General features: G+C 39.1%; 2 protein-coding genes across 9 annotated transcripts in view; one reads left to right on the top strand and one right to left on the bottom strand.

Annotated features, from left to right (window-relative positions):
- Bmx (BMX non-receptor tyrosine kinase) overlaps positions 1-17,118 on the bottom strand; it is a 140,154-nt gene that overhangs the window by 60,218 nt on the left and 62,818 nt on the right. The window lies entirely within an intron of this gene.
- Pir (pirin) overlaps positions 2,746-17,118 on the top strand; it is a 93,280-nt gene continuing 78,907 nt past the window's right edge. For 6 of the 8 annotated variants that reach the window (XR_012444660.1, XR_012444661.1, XM_074064452.1 and 3 more), the window contains exons 1-3: positions 2,884-3,064; positions 4,464-4,592; positions 9,443-9,535. Coding sequence is in view for 6 of the 8 variants with exons in the window: in XM_074064452.1 (XP_073920553.1) it covers positions 4,497-4,592; positions 9,443-9,535 (189 nt within the window). In the remaining 2 variants the exon portion in view is untranslated. Of the gene's footprint in view, positions 2,830-2,883; positions 3,065-4,463; positions 4,593-9,442; positions 9,536-17,118 lie in introns of those variants that run through there. The other 2 variants (XM_074064450.1, XM_074064454.1) reach the window with 2 other exon arrangements.

Here is a 17,118-nt window from a genome sequence, read left to right on the forward strand (position 1 = left end):
AATCCAGTATAGAAATGGGTAAAAATGACCAGCTAAGCCATTCCCTCTTCCTTTCTTATATCATTAAGTTGTCCTTGTAAATATAACTTGTTACAAAGGAGCCATTCAGGACAAGTGAAACTCCAGAGATTACTGTTATGGTCAATGGGATGCAACATTGTTTATTGTGCTTGATGGTTGGTGTTTTGATAACAATTTAAATGGGAAGATCTACTTTCTAAAAAGACAAATATTTGTAAAAGTTTACTGTTATCCTGCAGAGCTTTGAAAAGCTACAGCTTTTCTCCTATCACATAAAAGCAAGTACCTATTATTATGAAACAAACTACTCAGAAATTGTGTTAGTTTAAAACACCCATTTTTATTTGCTTACAATTTTGTCAATCAAGAAGTTGGGAAGAACAAAGTTAGGTGTTCGGTTGTATCCATATGGTGTCAGCTGGGGCAGCTGGGTGTTATCTTGGAAGTGGAAGATCCACTTCTGAGATGACTCTTTTGTGTCTTGTGCCTCAGTGTCTGTGTACCCCCTCTAGGGCTGCTCCTTAATGTGGCAAAGCTTCTTCCAGAATGGTGATCTTAGGGTCATCACTCTTGATATAGGGAAGCTGGCTTCCATGGAGCAGGAAGTGGAAGCTTCCAGGCCATTTCAGAGCCATACTCAGAACTGGCACAGTGTCATGTCTACCACATTGCATTGGTCAAAGCATTCACAAGCTCTGCACAGACTCAAGAGAAAGAGAAGTAAACTTCACTTTTGATGGAGTGTCAAGGTTACATGAAAGAACAAAGCTTGTAAGCTAGGAGATATTGTTCAGGTCATCACAGGAAAATAGAATCTTCCAAAGGTTGGTAAACGGTGGCTGTGGGAAACAATGTATAGGTGACTGTCAGATTGAACATCTTCCCTAGACTTGAGGGGCAGCTGTCACGGGCTCCCCAGAGAATGACATAGAAGCTAAGATCTGAAAGATGAATTAGGGATAAATCAGATTAAAAGGAAGGAAAAAAAGTTCCAGATAGAATCACAGCAGACCAGCAAGAGGGAGCGTGCATATTTAAGAGCCTAAAAGAAGTGTCTAAAAGAAGTGGGAAGGGATGAGTGTGTGTGTGTGTGTGTGTGTGTGTGTGTGTTTGGGCAAGTGTGTTAAGAGTGAGGCCAGTCCAAAGGTATCAAGATATAAAGGAACTTTCTACTAAGGATAATAAGAAGCCACTGAAAATTTTAGGCAATTGTTCCATTTGCTTACAACTTAGAGAATGAATTGGCCAGTGGTGAGCCTGAAGGCAGGAAGAGTGGTGTGGTGATTGGAGAAGATGGATAGTGGTAGTCAAAATGGAAAGGCCTGGGCATATTCAGAGACATCAGGAATCAGAATTCACAGACTTTGGGGGTGAAAGAGTGAGAGGGGAGAGTTTGAGGCTTAGGCAATTGGTTGAATGTTGAGCTTTTTTTTTTTTGGTAGGCAACGCAGAGCATTTATAAGGGCTGCAAAGTGATAGAGCTGCTCACAAGTCCGTTTTACTTGGAGACACTTGCAGAAGTAATTATAGTGGTGATGAGCAATAATACTTTATTATTCCACAGCAGTTTTAATGTCCTCATGAATTATCTCATTTGCCTTGAATCACCCAAGTAAAGTGATTGGTACGTTTGAGCCCCACTGATTCTAAGGGGCCCAGGGAAAAGTATTTGTTCCTCTACTTCTCTGTTCTTTCACAACAGCAATCTGCAAACTATGCATGTAGACCAAACAGATAGATATGCTGCCCATTTTGTGTGGCAGGGAGAGAGCTAAGAACGATTTTTACATTTCAAGTGGTTGAAATACAAAAAATCAAAAGAATATTATTTGTGACAAGGGAAAATTGTATGAATTCAAAATTAAATGAATCATATGAATCGAAATTTCATTATCCATAATTAAGGCTTTATTGAAATATAGCCACACCCATTTAGGTAAGTGTTGTCTATGGCTGCTTTCTTGCTACAAAGGCAAGTTGGAGAGTCTCCATGGAAAGCCTATGTGGCCTGCACAATAGAAATGACTTTCTCTCTAGGCCTTTTCAGAGCAGTTTGCCTTCTTTGTTTTAGAGGCACCGCTTCCTTTCCTTTTCTTAAAACTAGGCAGCGAGCCTTCCTTCTGGTGTTTACAGAACAGGAACGGCAGCCATGCCTGTCGCTCTGACTTGTAGTCCTAGCAATGATTTAGATGGCCTTTAGTGACTGGTTATAACTCCTCATTTTCTGGGGAAAACACTCCCTTGCCTGCTACTGTATTCCAGCAAAATCCAAGCTCTGCAGCAGTTGTTTCCTTACTAGAGTGTCTTCTCCTTAGGCACAAATTAAAATGTCTTAGCTCTTGGCTCATACCCCTCCCCCCAACTTGTAAACAGCAGGAGACTTATTTATGTAAGAAACAATTGTGTAGTGCCCAGGACCGACAGGGTCATTTGATTCTCATTGCAACCCTAGAGGTTGGTACTATTAACACCATCCTCATTTCTCCAGAGTAGGAACCAGAGGTACAGAGGGGCTGAGTCACCGGCTCAAGCTAAGTGGTGCTTTTAAGTGGAGGGAGAAGCATTCAAATCCATGCAACAAGTTCTGCGGGGTGGGTGATAAGATCCCAGCGAAAGGCAGGTTTTCCTTTCGAGCCTTTGCGGTGATCCGAGCATCAGTGCAGCCCGCAATCCGTCCGGGGGATGGTGGGGGGGGCGGTGTCCAGCGCGCCCCCTAGTGGCCAGGGTGCGCTAGAGGGGCAGAAACCCAAAGGCCTGAGAGCTGGCACGGGAGGGGCGAAGGGCGGAGCGAGAGGATCGGTGCCCAGGGTAAATAAAGGGAGCGTCGCCCCCGCCCAGCGCCCCCTTCCCCGCCCCCCCAGACCCAGAGACTCCCGCCTCCCTCAGGGCGCCACCGCTGCCGCGAAGCGCTGAGTCACGGTCAGGCGCCCGCGCCCTCCAAACCCGCCCTCCCTGTGCTGGGCGCCCGCTCCCCGCGTCCCCCACCGCTGCCGAGGCTCCAGGTGCCGCCGCGGCCTCCCTCCTAGGCCACCGCCACCGCCCTGTGAGTGCCTGGGGCCCGCGGGCGTGGGCTGGGTGGGGGGATGCTGGCAATCAGTTTGCACCATCCTGCCTTCCTGAGCCTGCTGGAGACAAGTAGGGGGAGGTGACAAGAGATGCTCAAATGGTCCTGGGATTTGGCGAAAGCGATAGACGGCTTTCTGCAGAGCGCTGAGATCGGTTAAATACCCCATCCGTTGTTAACATGCATAAAATTTAATTGTGGGAGTCCTGAAGGACCCGGAGTAGCCTAACTGGGGGTAAAAATACTTTCTAGTTGCTTGCGTGTAGGTGATGACAGGCTTGAACTGCTCTGAGTATTAAGCTCATTTCTGTTGCCGGATAGTTATTATCTGCTGGGGAGGGTACATTTTAGGATAGGCCTTGACTGACTGGAGGGTGTTGCTACGCAGAGCATTTCTGAACCATGGCAGTGATAACCTCATGGTACTATCTGCATCCTTTTGAAGTAGGCACTCACTATTCCCTTTTTGCAAATGGAGAAACTGAGCAGCTGATATGTGGTGAAGGTGGGATGGAAACCCAGCCGATCTGGCTTCAGAATCTGCTTCTTGCTAAAGCACTTGTCTTGGTTTCAGTAGCAACCTTTGAAGGATTGATTATATGGCACTTGAAGAAGAGATTTAGGGGACTGGGTGTGTTGTCTGCAAACATTTGAAGTGGAAAAGGTGTTGATTACCTGTTTTGTGATAGTTCATTGGTTGGAACTCAGACCCTTTAAAGAGGAAGCACTTGAATAATAAACACGGGATATAGGTGGGTCCTGAAATATGGGATGCATTGTCAAGGGCACCTCATCCATGAACTGCCTGCACTTTACTTCTAAAGTAAGAGAAAGCTAGAAGATTTCTTGCCTTAAAACATTGATTGTGAACTTCAGAGATAGATGAATCTTTTAATTCAATGACCCTTGAAGAGTCCTTTGAATGCAAACATTTTTATCATGTTCTGGTGAGAGTCACAGATCTCTAGGTTTTTCTCAATGTCACCACACAAGTCTTCCTTCCCATCTGTCACCCTATCTCATGGGGTGGCACTGGGGGGGGGCCCGTGTGGTATGGGGAGGTCAAGAGAGTTCATTGAGGTAAAGGACAAAAAATGCTTGATAGAGATTCTTAGCAAGTGCCCACGATGACTGTAAGATTAAATGAGATAATTAACAAATCCTGGAAACCTGGTAAGTACTCATACACATCCTCCATCATCATGGTTGTTTTAGACCACCTCATCCAGGCCCTGTACATAGTAAGCACTCAATAAATTGCAGGTGTTACTATTTTGGGCAAGTCCAATGTTAATATCCTTATTTTGTAGTCCTTGGGTATTTCCTCCCTTATGACTTCTTTTCAGTTGTCCCTCCTCTTGCCTTCCATCCTCTACAGCTCAACCTCAGAACACTCCTTTTAGACTTCAACATGGGGCCCTCCAAAAAGGTTATCCTGTCTGTGCTGAGCCGGGAACAGTCGGAAGGGGTTGGAGCACGGGTCCGCAGAAGCATTGGCAGACCAGAGGTATGCTGGTTGGGTCACTGCGCCTTGCTTTTTTTTTTTCTCAGAGGGACCGGAGGGAGATTGAAGGTGATTTGGGAAGAGAAGGCCAAGACAGTCATGAGCTTCCCTGTGGGGTCCCATAGGTACCAGCTGAAACTTCACAATTGGGGTTCCATGTGGACAAGTCCCAGCCCCGATGGGATTTCTAAAATGTGGATGCAGGGGTCTTGGGCAGCAGGTGCAGCTGGAATTCTCTCTGTATACTTGTGTCTTACCTTGAGCTGACAGCGTACTTGCTATCTGCCTCAGTATACATCATCAAACCTGCCCTTCTCACCCTTCCCCCAGTTTCTATGCCCACAGTTCAAATCACCAATGGGTCTCAACTCCAAATTCTCAGGAGAGAGAATCTGATTGGGTTGGTAGGGGTCAGGCTTCCACTCCTGGCCAATTACATGTTGTCACGGATTTGGATTTCTGTAGACCTCTGTTAAGGGGCAGGTGTACATGGATACTCAAGGAAGGTGACTGGAGATTATATAAATGTTTTTTAATGTTAGAGGATCTTTTCATTTGAATATTAGGGGAAACTTGGGATTTGTGTGGGAAAGGAGTCTATGTACAGAAAGGTATCAAATAGTGGCCATAGGCCAATAAATATAGACCCCAGTGCCATACCAATTCCAAAACAAAATTGTGGGTAAGAGAAGAAATACATTGAAAAGTAGGGCTGGTCTGTCAACCATCATAAACTCTATTCAAGATGGTTTCATGCTATATTGTTGCTAGACCTAAGCTTTATACTACTCATTACATAAAGGTAACTTTCCCCACTTTTTAATAAAAATTATTGTTGAAAGGTGTTCATAGGGTTTTTAAAAACTCTTGGCTTTCTTCAGTGAGTGATGCTCTACATTATTGATGGATTTGATGTTTTTAAGGAATCTGTTTATATATGAAAAATAGATGTTATGTATATATTGATAAAACTCATATTTGCTTATGGTGTACAACAGGATGTTTTGATGTATGTATACATTGTGGAATGGCTACACCAAGCTAATTCACATATGTATTACCTTGCATAATTTTTTTCAGTGCTGAGAACACGTAGAACCTATAGCCTTAGCATTTTTTAAATACACAATACATTGTCATTAACTACAGTCATGTATCGTGCAATAGATCTCTTAAACTTATTCCTCCTGTCTGTTTGAAATTTTGCATTCTTTTACTAGCACCTCCCCATCTCTCTCCTGAGCTCCTGGTAACCACTATTCGTTTTCTTCTTCTGCTTGTTTAGATTCCACACACAAGTGAGCTCATGCAGTATTTGTCTTTCTGTGCAGAGCAGGATGTTGATTGGCCATTGAGGCAGGAGTTGACTGTCAACTCAGCTCTCCATCAGCCCCATCAGACTTCCCCTGTGTCTGTGTCTTTGCCATTTCTTTCCACCATTAGCTTCCTGCTTACTCACAAATATTTTGAGGATGAAAATCACAGCATTTGCCAAAGAATACACACAGCAGGTTTATTTTAATTGCTTGCATAGGGGCAGATGGTATCATATTTGACTAACCCCATTGTCAATAGAGCAATTGGAAAGAATTCTGAGATCCTAAAGACACCTGTCAGTAAACCGTTATTGTATGTTGAGGATAGCTAATACTTTAATTAGTCCATCTGTCAGGAACACATCTGTTGAGGATTTCTGATTTTTTTTTGTCCTGTGAACCACTTTGGTGGTCTGGTGAAACCTATCTTCTTTGTAAAACAATGTCTTAAAATACATAAAATAAATATGTAGAATTGCCCAAAAAATTTCGATACTAAAATATTGTTGAAGTTTTAAAAGACAATTTTGTAATCTAGCAATTTTACATTAAATATTGAGATTTGGTGGCAGTTCTAATAATGCCCTAATTTCAAAGCTGTGAGGCACATGAACGATATTTCAACATACCTACTCATGACTGTGATATGATATGAAAATAGCTTTGTTTCTATTGGTGTCAGAGTCACAGATAATGGTCATTTGTTGCAGTTCATTGAGTACATCATAATGGAAAAAATAATCAATTTCCGTCTGGCAAAGGTGGTGATGGTCAGACAACAATGTGAATGAACTTGATGCCACTGAACTATATATTTAAAATGATTGCAGTGCTAAATTTTATTTTATATGTATTTTACATTTAAAAATCTAGAAAAAATTTTGCTAGAGGTTAGTGAAAATTAAGACATAAATCTTTTCCAATCTAAATTTACAACATCCTTGAATTCCATCCCTAGCCCTAGATACGAATCCCTGACTGAAAAACCTAGATTTAAAAAACCCCATAGTCTATTAAGTCAGGTTTCCTGTGTCCCAGGTATGCCTCTACCCTAAGGGAAAATAAATGGATGGGAATAATTCCTAATCTCATCAGCTGGTTTAATTGCAGCTAAGACAGAAAGTGTTTCCTTTTTTTCCCATTGAATTGGATATTCTATATCATGAGAATTATATAGGATAAACAATTGTGCATCTGATTTGTTTTTCATTTAACATGATAGCACAAGGATTTTTCACATTGTAGGTTCTTCATAAACATTATGTTAACAGCTATGCCATATTCCATTGCATAAACCTAATGTCATTCTCTTACTCATAACCCTATTTTTGAGCATTTAGGTTGTTGCTATATTTTCAACACTCTGCACAGTACCAGCTTGCCAGGAAGGTAGACATCTTCCCATCAGCACAGAATGAAGGCATCAATCTAATTTCAAGGAGGTTACTTTTCAAATCCTATGTACCAAGGATTATTTTAAAGAAATTACTCTAAAGAAATTTAGAGGATTTCTTTAAAGAAATATTTCATGAAAAGCTATTTTAGGATGGAATTTACAACAGTTCTCAATGTTAGCAGCCATAGTGAATTTTCATCCATTCTGCCAATGTGGAGGTAGAAGAGGATTTTCCAGTGCTGTCACTCGGCCTTTCTATGGTCAGCAATAAAGAGATGGACTGAGACTGGTTCTCACCCTTCAATACAATTATACCTGGGTCAGCCTAGCCAGACTGGGTTTGAATGGCTGAATAGCATGGTGTTAGGGGGTGGTTCCTCTATGCTGCAGCACAAGAGAAATCTATTTGTTCTGAGACTTCATTAGAATGGACTTTACTGTCCATAGTTTTTCCAATATTCTGTTCACAATTACTTACATATTCTTTAAGACTGAGATTCTTTTTTACAGCTCTCCTCTTTTCCTTTTGGGCCTCTAGCAGAATGGCTCTTAATAGTCCATTTATACATTGTAGGGTTTTTTTTTCCCCAGCATGAACCTCAAAACTCTTCCAGCCACAACCCATTACCCAGTTCCAAATCTGTTTCCACAGTTTTAGATTTTCATTACAGCAGCACCCTCATTTCTTTGTACTAACAGATAACTACTGTTTTGTGGGTGGTTGATGGTGATGAGGGTAGAATTGAAAAGGAGACTCTTCTTTTCACAGTTTGACAAAAGTTTACCTATGAAGCTCTTTGATACCAAGAGGCAATAAATATTTATCTCATCTTCTCCCATATTTTTAATACCATCTAACCACAACAGTGGAGGACTAGAAAGTTATCTTATAGTTTTCTTTACATCTGAAAAAATGATGGCTCAGAAATTTTTAGGACCAGTGCAGTATAACAGATAACACTCATCTATGTAGAACTACAGGTGTTCTACATTCATTGTTTCCAATCCTTATAATCTTTCAAGATATATATTATCTGTGAGAAGAAAAAAATGTGTAGTGAGGTATGAGAATTCTCAGCCTCTCTTCTTACCAACACCAATTCCATTTTGGGGCTTTCACTGAGCTGAAATGGAGTAAAAAGTGGCAGACTGAATAGATTCAAGATTTGCTTGATTTTTACTGGATAGGGCAGAGATGAAAGACAAAAAAGTAAATCTAGAATGTGAGAGAGAAAGAGGAGAAAAGAGCTGTCTTGAGATGGTTTGAAGAGATTTGAAAACACAGTGAGAGAAGATGGAAATATTGGATATACACACATATATAGATGGGGGTAAGAGTGATTTTAAATATATTACTAAATGCTTTCAGCATTTTTGAGTGGATGAAATACATATCTGAATTGATTTTCAATTGAATATTGGATGGGGTAAAACACTTGGCCATGATGTGTTACTTTGTAGCCCAGCTTTGTATGGGTTATAGTTCATGCTTTAAAATAAAATTGCAGTCTGCCACAGCTTTAATCTAATGTAAGTAAGAATATTTTTGTGTGAAGTATTGTGGGGAAAGCCTTTGGTCTTGTTTAGACTATTTAAAAGACCTTCTAAATATTCTTCAAGCATGCCATGCTCTTTCCCTGCTCTTCTCTCTGGAATATCTTTTTTTTCTCCTTCTCTCCTTTCCACTTAACTCCTACATGTATGTCAAGACCCTGTTCAAGTGCCACTTCCCTCATAGCACCTTCCTTGATTTCACCCCATTGTCAGATGTATGAAATTGTCTTTCTCTACAGCATTTCCAGTCACATTGCAATAACTGATTTTCTGGTCACTTCCCACATGATGTTACCTATCTTGTTAGGATACAGACTGACCTTGTTTGTACTTGACTATTTATATCTTACATGCTTATAAAATGCTTGTCCACTCTTTGCTGTTCTCATAAAATATCAACTCTCTAACATAAACAGCAAATCCCTTTGTCTGTATAAGGAGTTCTTCCTGAAAGCAATTTTCATTGCAAAACATTTCTTGCTAGCTACAGAGTTGTCAGTGACTTATGCTAGATCTACTTATGAGTGTAGCCCCTGGTAGCGTGGCTGAAAAGCGATTGTCTCATCTGCTGAATTTTATTGTTTCAGTTAAAAAATCTGGATCCATTTTTACTGTTTGATGAATTTAAAGGAGGTAGACCAGGTGGATTTCCTGATCACCCACATCGAGGTTTTGAAACAGTAAGTACAATCATTTGACTGCAAAAGTGTGTGTTTTAAAACTTGCTTCTTCTAACAGAAAATAATTTTGAAAGCATTGGCTAATAGGCCAAAATTAATTTATAATTTTCTGGCTATAGACTATTTACCTTAGCATTGTAATGCCTGTTTTATATGCAGTATACTTAAATTTAAACATTTACTATTTTCAACACTCTTTGAATTTGTGCAGATATTTATCTTTAGTGTATTTTTTCTGTTGTGCCGTGTCATTAATAGTGTATGAACTATAAGCACTTCTTTCTCATCCTAAACTAAAATTTCTCAGGACTTATTGAAGTTTATTCGTGTTGGCATTATTCATATTGCTTTATAAAAGTTCTTTATGTATTAAGGAAATCTGGCCCTTTTCACCGATAGGAATTGCAACAATTTTAAGAAGGATTAGGCTTATTTTGCATGCCTCCAAAGGAAGCCTTTGAATACAAAACACAGATACGAAGCAATAGAAGGAAGAATATTTTCTCTTTTTCTTCCTTTTTGTTTTGTTTTGTTTTCAGCTAGGCTCCTACTATGTAGCCCAGGCTGGTCTCAAATTCATGATCTTTCTGCCTCAGCCTCTTGAGTGCTGGGATTACAGGCATGGGTCAGTATGCCCAGCTTAGAAAGAAGAACTTTCTCACAATTAGTCATGACAAGATAGAATAGACCATTTTCTTATTCCTGAAGTAACACAAGCATTCACTGAATGCTAGTGAAAGTGTTAAATAAAAAACAAACTGGCCTGAAAATTGAGGAAAAAGTCGTACCCTAGGGAAGAAGGCACAGCTGTGGTCACAAGGCAAGGGGAGAAATGCTCTCTGTATTTCCTACCAGGAGTTTGGGAACTGGAGAGGATTGTTTTCAAAAGGCCTGAACAGTAAGGGGTGAAAGAAACTCTTCCAGTTACTCTATTTCTCCTTAGACCTGACATTGTAATTTGTTTAGGGTGACCAGAAGTGACAGAAACAAAGAACAATCTGAAAAATGGGCAAGCCTTGCCATTTAGTTTAGCTCAAAAAGCTGTTTATAGTTTGCACACTGTTGATGAACCTTTCACCTGCACTGAGAAAAAACGTATTTTGTACCTTTCAAAATCACCCTTAAATTATGGCATTGAGACTTTCCAGATTTTAGCACCAGAAGTCTTATATTCCTGGGAAGCCCTCAGTCCTGGGCTAACCAAGATGGTTGGTCACTCCTGCTTAAATAAAGAAAAGTTATTAGTAAAGCGTCATGCCTAGTATGTTTTTAGTAAGGCTGAGAAGTGTTTTTTTAAGGTTTTTCACCACAAGCCTCAGCAGGTCCTTTGATTTGCGTCAGGAGAACAAAACCACCTTGTTTCCAAGGGTGTGCCCATCAGAAAAGCTGCACTCATAATTACTGGTTGGTAGCCAGCAGCATTTGCAGGCAATGCTTGAACAATATCCTGGAGAGGAAGGGAAAGGCCCTAGTGATTCACACCTCAAACTTAGGACCAAATTCAAACCTCCTGTCTCCCACACAGCCTGTTTCTTCTAGCTTCCTGTGAACCATTTTCAAAAGTAAACCATATCCAAAGGCTGGGTCAAGGCTGAAAAAAAATGTTTGATATTACATTCAATACCCATTTTCTTAGAGACAGAATCTCAAAAGAGGCCCAGATTGGAAAACAAGGAAATGATATTTTCTCAATATCATAAAGAATCTCTCGGTCAATAAGTGTCTTTATGTCATATTTAACACAGAGGTATCAGCCATATTCCTGCTAGTATGAGAAAGAAGATATTCCTACTAGTACCGTCATAATTTAAGATGGTTCTAGAAGCTTTGAAGCTATTATTAATAGATTAGATTTACAGATACTGAAAAGGAGGAAGAAATTTATTTATTTGTAGGTAATAAAATAAAAACAAACCCCACAGTGGTCCAATGGCACAGTGGCTTTGGTTGGTGATATGATTGTACGAGGGTAGCTGGAGGAGGACTCATGACTTGTCTTGAAGTTTTAGTTACAGTGAAGTGAATTTTAGCTTATATGTTGATTTGAGGGTGATTTGTGAGTGATGCTAACAGATTATTGGAAGGAAGCTGAATCTACCTCCACCCCTAAGACACTCCTTGATAGCACCATATTAAGAATGTTAATGAATCCTCTGAGTAAATGACTGGCTATAATAACTAGGCAAAATCAATTACTTTTCTACATGCAAGTAATAAACCCAACAATCTTACTTTTATGAATCGAATGTTTTCCTGGTAAACACCCAAAGTAAGAGCAAACACTTCTTATACAAATGTTTATCCTAGCATAATTTTCTAAAAAAGGAACATAGTATTCAAAATAATAAAGGAATGATTATATATCTGGGAATTATATATAAGGAAATTATTACATATGTGGAAGATAAAATATTATATAGCATTATTTATAAAGATAATGTAAAGAATTTACAAATATATGGACTGTTTAAATTGGGATTTTTCAACCTTGGCAACTATTGACATTTTGGATGGATGAGTATTTGCCATGGGGAGCTGTTCTGTGTGTTGTAGGATTAACGGAATTCCTGGGCTCTACCCACCAATAACATCTATCCTGCTTTTCTCAAAAAAAAATGTTTCCAAACCTTGTCACTGTCTGCTAGTGGGGCTGGGTTGGGGCAAAATCACCTGTAGTTAAGAACCAGTAGTTTATTATTTGGGGGTGGGATTTCAAACATATTCTTTTTCTTTTTTTATTTAGTGTACATTAATTGTACAAAGGAGTTGCATTGTGATATTTCCGTATATACATATAATGTACTTTAAGTTCACCTTATTACTTTTTCTCATCCCCTCCCCCTTTTAAAACAATTTTTAATCAAATTTCATTATTCTATTTTCTACCTATTGGTAAGAGTAGGGTATTAAAGTCACCCACTGTTATTGTGTAGAGGTCTATCTGCTTTTTTTATGGCTACTAGTGAGTGTTTGCTTTATGAAATTAGGTGTGTATATTTACTAGTTGTATATCTTTCTGATGGATTGTCCCTTTAACAATACGAAGTGACCTGAGCTTGCTTGTCTCTTCTGACTAATTTTGGTTTGAAATCTTCTTTGCAAAATATAAGTATAGCTCCTCCTGCTTGCTTTCTATCTCCATTTTCTTGGAAAATCTTTTTCCATACTTTCAATCTAAGCCTATATTTGTCTTTGACAGTGAGGTGTATTTCTTGTAGTCAATAAATGGTTAGGTCTAGCTTTTTAGTCCAATCTTCCATTAGCATTCAAAAAGTTAACTATTGAAAGTTAGTAGTAATTTCTGCCGTTGTGTTGATTTTGTAGCATTTGATTCTTCCTTACTCCTCATTTGCCTATCTAGTCATGTAGTGAGATTTATTCTTTCTTATATATCATGATTATGTTTAACTTCCTTTTCTGTGTGTAGGATTCCCTTAAATTCTCTTCTGCAGTTCTGGTTTAGTGGTCATGAGTTGCTTTAGTTTTTATTATGGAGGGTTTTCATTTCTCCTTCAATTATGAAGGATAGCTTTCATCGTAAGTGTAATCTAAGTTGGCATTTTCTTTCTTTCAGGGTTTGAAATACATAATTCCATGCCCTCCTTGCCTTTAAAGTTCTGCTGAGAAATCTGCTGTTGCAGGGGACATGCTTCTCTCTTACAGCTTTCGATACTCTTTCGTATTATGTATGCCTAATTTTTTTCTTCTTTCTTTTATTTTGTCATTTTTACATTTACTTACATGTGTATATATTGTTTGGGCTACCCCCCACTCCCCCTGCTCCGCACCTCATCCCACCCCCACCCCCCACCCCCCCCCGCCGTCTTCTGGGCAGAACCTGTTCTGCCTCTTGGTCTCCGATTTTGTTGAAGAGAAAACATAGGCGATAATAAAAAGGGCAAATCGTTTTTGCTAGTTTGAAATAAAGATAACTATACAGAGAGATTCCTAGTGTTGCTTCCGTGCACTTGTGTATTGCAACCCACAGTGGTTCATCTCTGCCAGACCTCTTCACTTCTTCCCAGTCCCCTTCCCTTAGTGGCCTCTGCCAGTTTAAGATTACTGTATTCACTCCTCTACAGTGGGCACATCAGCCACATTCAAGTTTTAGGTTTCCTTCCCTTTCCCTATTCCTCCCGTGCACGGTCTTCCCTTAGTGTGTGACCCATGTCCAGTAATATTACTGCATTTTTTGGGTCTATAATCCACATATGAGGAGAACATGAGATTTTTGGCCTTCTGAGCCTGGCTAACTTCACTTAAGATGATGTTCTCCAGATCTATCCATTTACTTGCAAATGACAAAATTTCATTCTTCTTTGTGGCTGAATGTATAAATACCACATTTTCTTAATCCATTTGTTGGTAGTGGGGCATCTTGGCTGTTTCCATAGCTTGGCTATTGTAAATAGTGCTGCAATAAACATGGGTGTGTAGGTGCTTTTGTAGTAACCTGAGTTGCATTCCTTTGGGTATATCCCTAGGAGTGGTATTGCTGGATCATATGGCAGATCTATGTTTAGTTTTTTAAGAAGCCTCCATATTGTATTCCAAAGTGGTTGTACTAGCCTACATTACCACCAGCAGTGTATGAGGGTTCCTTTTTCCCCACATCCTTGCCAACATTTGTTGTTGGTGGTGGTATTCTTGATGGTAGTCATTCTAACAGGAGTGAGGTGGAATCTTAGTGTGTTTTTGATTTGCATTTCCTTTATGGCCAGAGATGGGGAGCATTTTTTCATGTGTTTTTTTGGCCATTTGAATGTCGTCTTTTGAAAAAGTTCTGTTTAGTTCAGTTGCCCATTTCTTTATTGGTTCATTGATTTGGGGGGAGTTTAGTTTTTTGAGCTCCCCGTATATTCTGGTTATCAGTCCTTTCTCTGATGTATAGCTGGCAAATATTTTCTCCTACTCTGTGGGTGATCTCTTCAGTTTAGAGACCATTTCTTTTGTTGTGCAGAAACTTTTTAATTTTATGAAGTCCCATTTGTCCATACTTTCTGAGTTGCTGAGCTGCTGGGGTTCTATTGAGGAAGTCCTTGCTTATACCTGTTGCCTGCTCTTTCCTATACTAACTTCAGAGTTTTGGGTCTGACATTAAGGTCCTTGATCCATTTTGAGTTAATACTAGTACATAGGGTGATAAACATGGTTCTAGTTTCAGTTTTTTGCAGGCAGATGACCACTTTTCCCAGAAACATTTGTTGAAGAGGCTGTCTTTCCTCCATCATATGTTTTTGGTGCCTTTGTCAAAAATAAGGTGGGTGTAGCTGTGTGGATTCATAGCTGGGTCATCTATTCTGTTCCACTGGTCTTCATATCTGCTTTTGTGCCAGTACCATGCTGTTTTTATTGCTATGGCTCTGTAGTATAGTTTGAAGTCAGGTATTATAATACCTCCAGCATTGCTCTTTTTGCTCAGTATTGCCTTGGCTATTCACGGACTTTTGTGTTTCCAAATGAACTTTAGAGTAGATTTTTCAATCTCTGCAATGAATGTCATTGGGATTTTGATGGGAATTGCACTGAACAGGTACATTACTTTTGGTAGTATAGCCATTTTTATTATGTTGATTCTGCCAATCCATGAGCATGGGAGATCTTTCCATCTTCTGTATTCTTCCTCAATCTCTTTCTTCAGTGGTTTGTAGTAGTTCTCCTTGTAGAGGTCATTTACATGCTTTGTTAAGTTTATTACTAGGTATTTGATTTTTGAGGCTATTATAAAAAATGGAATTGTTTTCCTATATTCTTTCTCAGTTTGTTCATTTTAGTTCTGTTTAGTTCATTTATATAGAAAAGCTACTGATTTTTGTAAGTTGATTTTGTATCCTGCTATATTGCTGAAGCTGTTTGTGGTGTCTAGGAGTTTTTGGGTGGAGTTTTTTGGGTCTTTGAGGTATAGGATCATATCATCTGCAAATAGAGATACTTTTTTTTGACTATTACTTTACTTATTTGTATTCCTTTCATTTCTTCTTTTTGCCTTATTGCTCTGGCTAGAAACTCCAGTACTATGTTGAATAAGAGCGGGAATAGTGGGCATCCTTGTCTTGTTCCTAACTTTAGGGGAAATGGTTTCAGTTTTTCCCCATTAAGTATGATTTTGGCTATAGGTTTGTCATATATAGCCTTTATCATGTTGAGGTTCATTCCTTTTATTCCTGATTTTCTTAGAACTTTTATCATGAAGTTGTGTTGAATCTTATCAAAGGGTTTTTCTGCATCTTTTGAGATGATCATGTGGTTTTTGTCTTTGCTTCTATTCATGTGCTGTATTACATTTATTGACTTGCGTATGTTGAACTAACCCTGCATCCCTGGATTGAAGCCGACTTGGTCATGGTGAATGATCTTTCTGATGTGTTGTTGGATTCAGTTTGACATTATTTCATTGAGGATTTTTGCGTCAATGTTCATTAAGGAGATTGGCCTATAGTTCTCCTTTTTGGAGGTGTCCTTATCTGGTTTTGGGATGAGTGTAATGTTGGCTTCATAGAATGAGTTAGGCAGTGTTCCTTCCCTTTCTATTTCATGGAAAAGCTTAAAAAATGTTAGTATTAGTTCTTCTTTGAAGGTCTGGTAGAATTCAACTGACAATCCATCAGGTCCTGGACTTTTCTTTATTGCTGCTTTAATTTCATTCATGTTATAGATCTGTTTATGTGGTTAATATCTTCTTGGTTCAGTTTTGGATGGTCATAAGTATCTAGAAATTTGTCCATTTCTTCAAGATTTTCCAATTTATTGGAATATAGGTTCTCAAAGTAGTCTCTGATGATTCCTTGGATTTCCTTAGTGTTTGTTGTTATCGCTCCGTTTTTGTCTCTGATTTTACTTATTTGGGTCTTTTCCCTCCTCATTTTAGTCAGATTTGCTAGGGGCTTTGTCAATCTTGTTTACTTTTTCAAAGAACCAGCTCTTTGTCTCGTTGAGTCTTTGTATGGTGTTTTTGGTCTCTATTTCATTAATTTCAGTCCTTATTTTTGTATTTCTCTCCTTCTGCCTATTTTGGGTTTTGCTTGTTCTTGTTTTTATAGGAGTTTGAGATGTAGCATTAGGTCATTGATTTGAGATCTTTCTGTCCTTTTAATATATGCACTGATGGCTATAAACTTTCTTCTCAGGACTGCCTTTGTTGTGACCCATAGGTTCTGGTAGATGGTGTTTTCATTTTCATTAGCTTCCGGGAACCTTTTGATTTCTGCTCTTATTTCTTCTATGACCCACTGATCATTGAAATATGTGTTATTCAGCCTCCAATTATTGGTGCATTTTCTGCTGTTGCTTTTGTTGTTGAGTTCTAGTTTTATTGCATTGTGATCAGACAGCATGCAGGGGGATATTTCTGTTTTCTCATATTTTCTGAGGCTTGCTTTGTGCCCTAAGATATAATCAATTTTGGAGAACGTTCCATGGGCTGCTGAGGAGGATGTATATTGTGCTGTTGTTGGATAAAATTTTCTGTAGACATCAGTTAGGTCCATTTGATTTATGGTGTGATTTAGTTCTAGGATTTCATTGTTGATTTTTTGTTTGGATGACCTATCTATTGGTGATAGAGGGGTATTAAAGTCTCCCAC

The sequence above is a fragment of the Castor canadensis genome, chromosome X, assembly GCF_047511655.1.
Source record: "Castor canadensis chromosome X, mCasCan1.hap1v2, whole genome shotgun sequence".
NCBI lineage: Eukaryota > Metazoa > Chordata > Mammalia > Rodentia > Castoridae > Castor > Castor canadensis.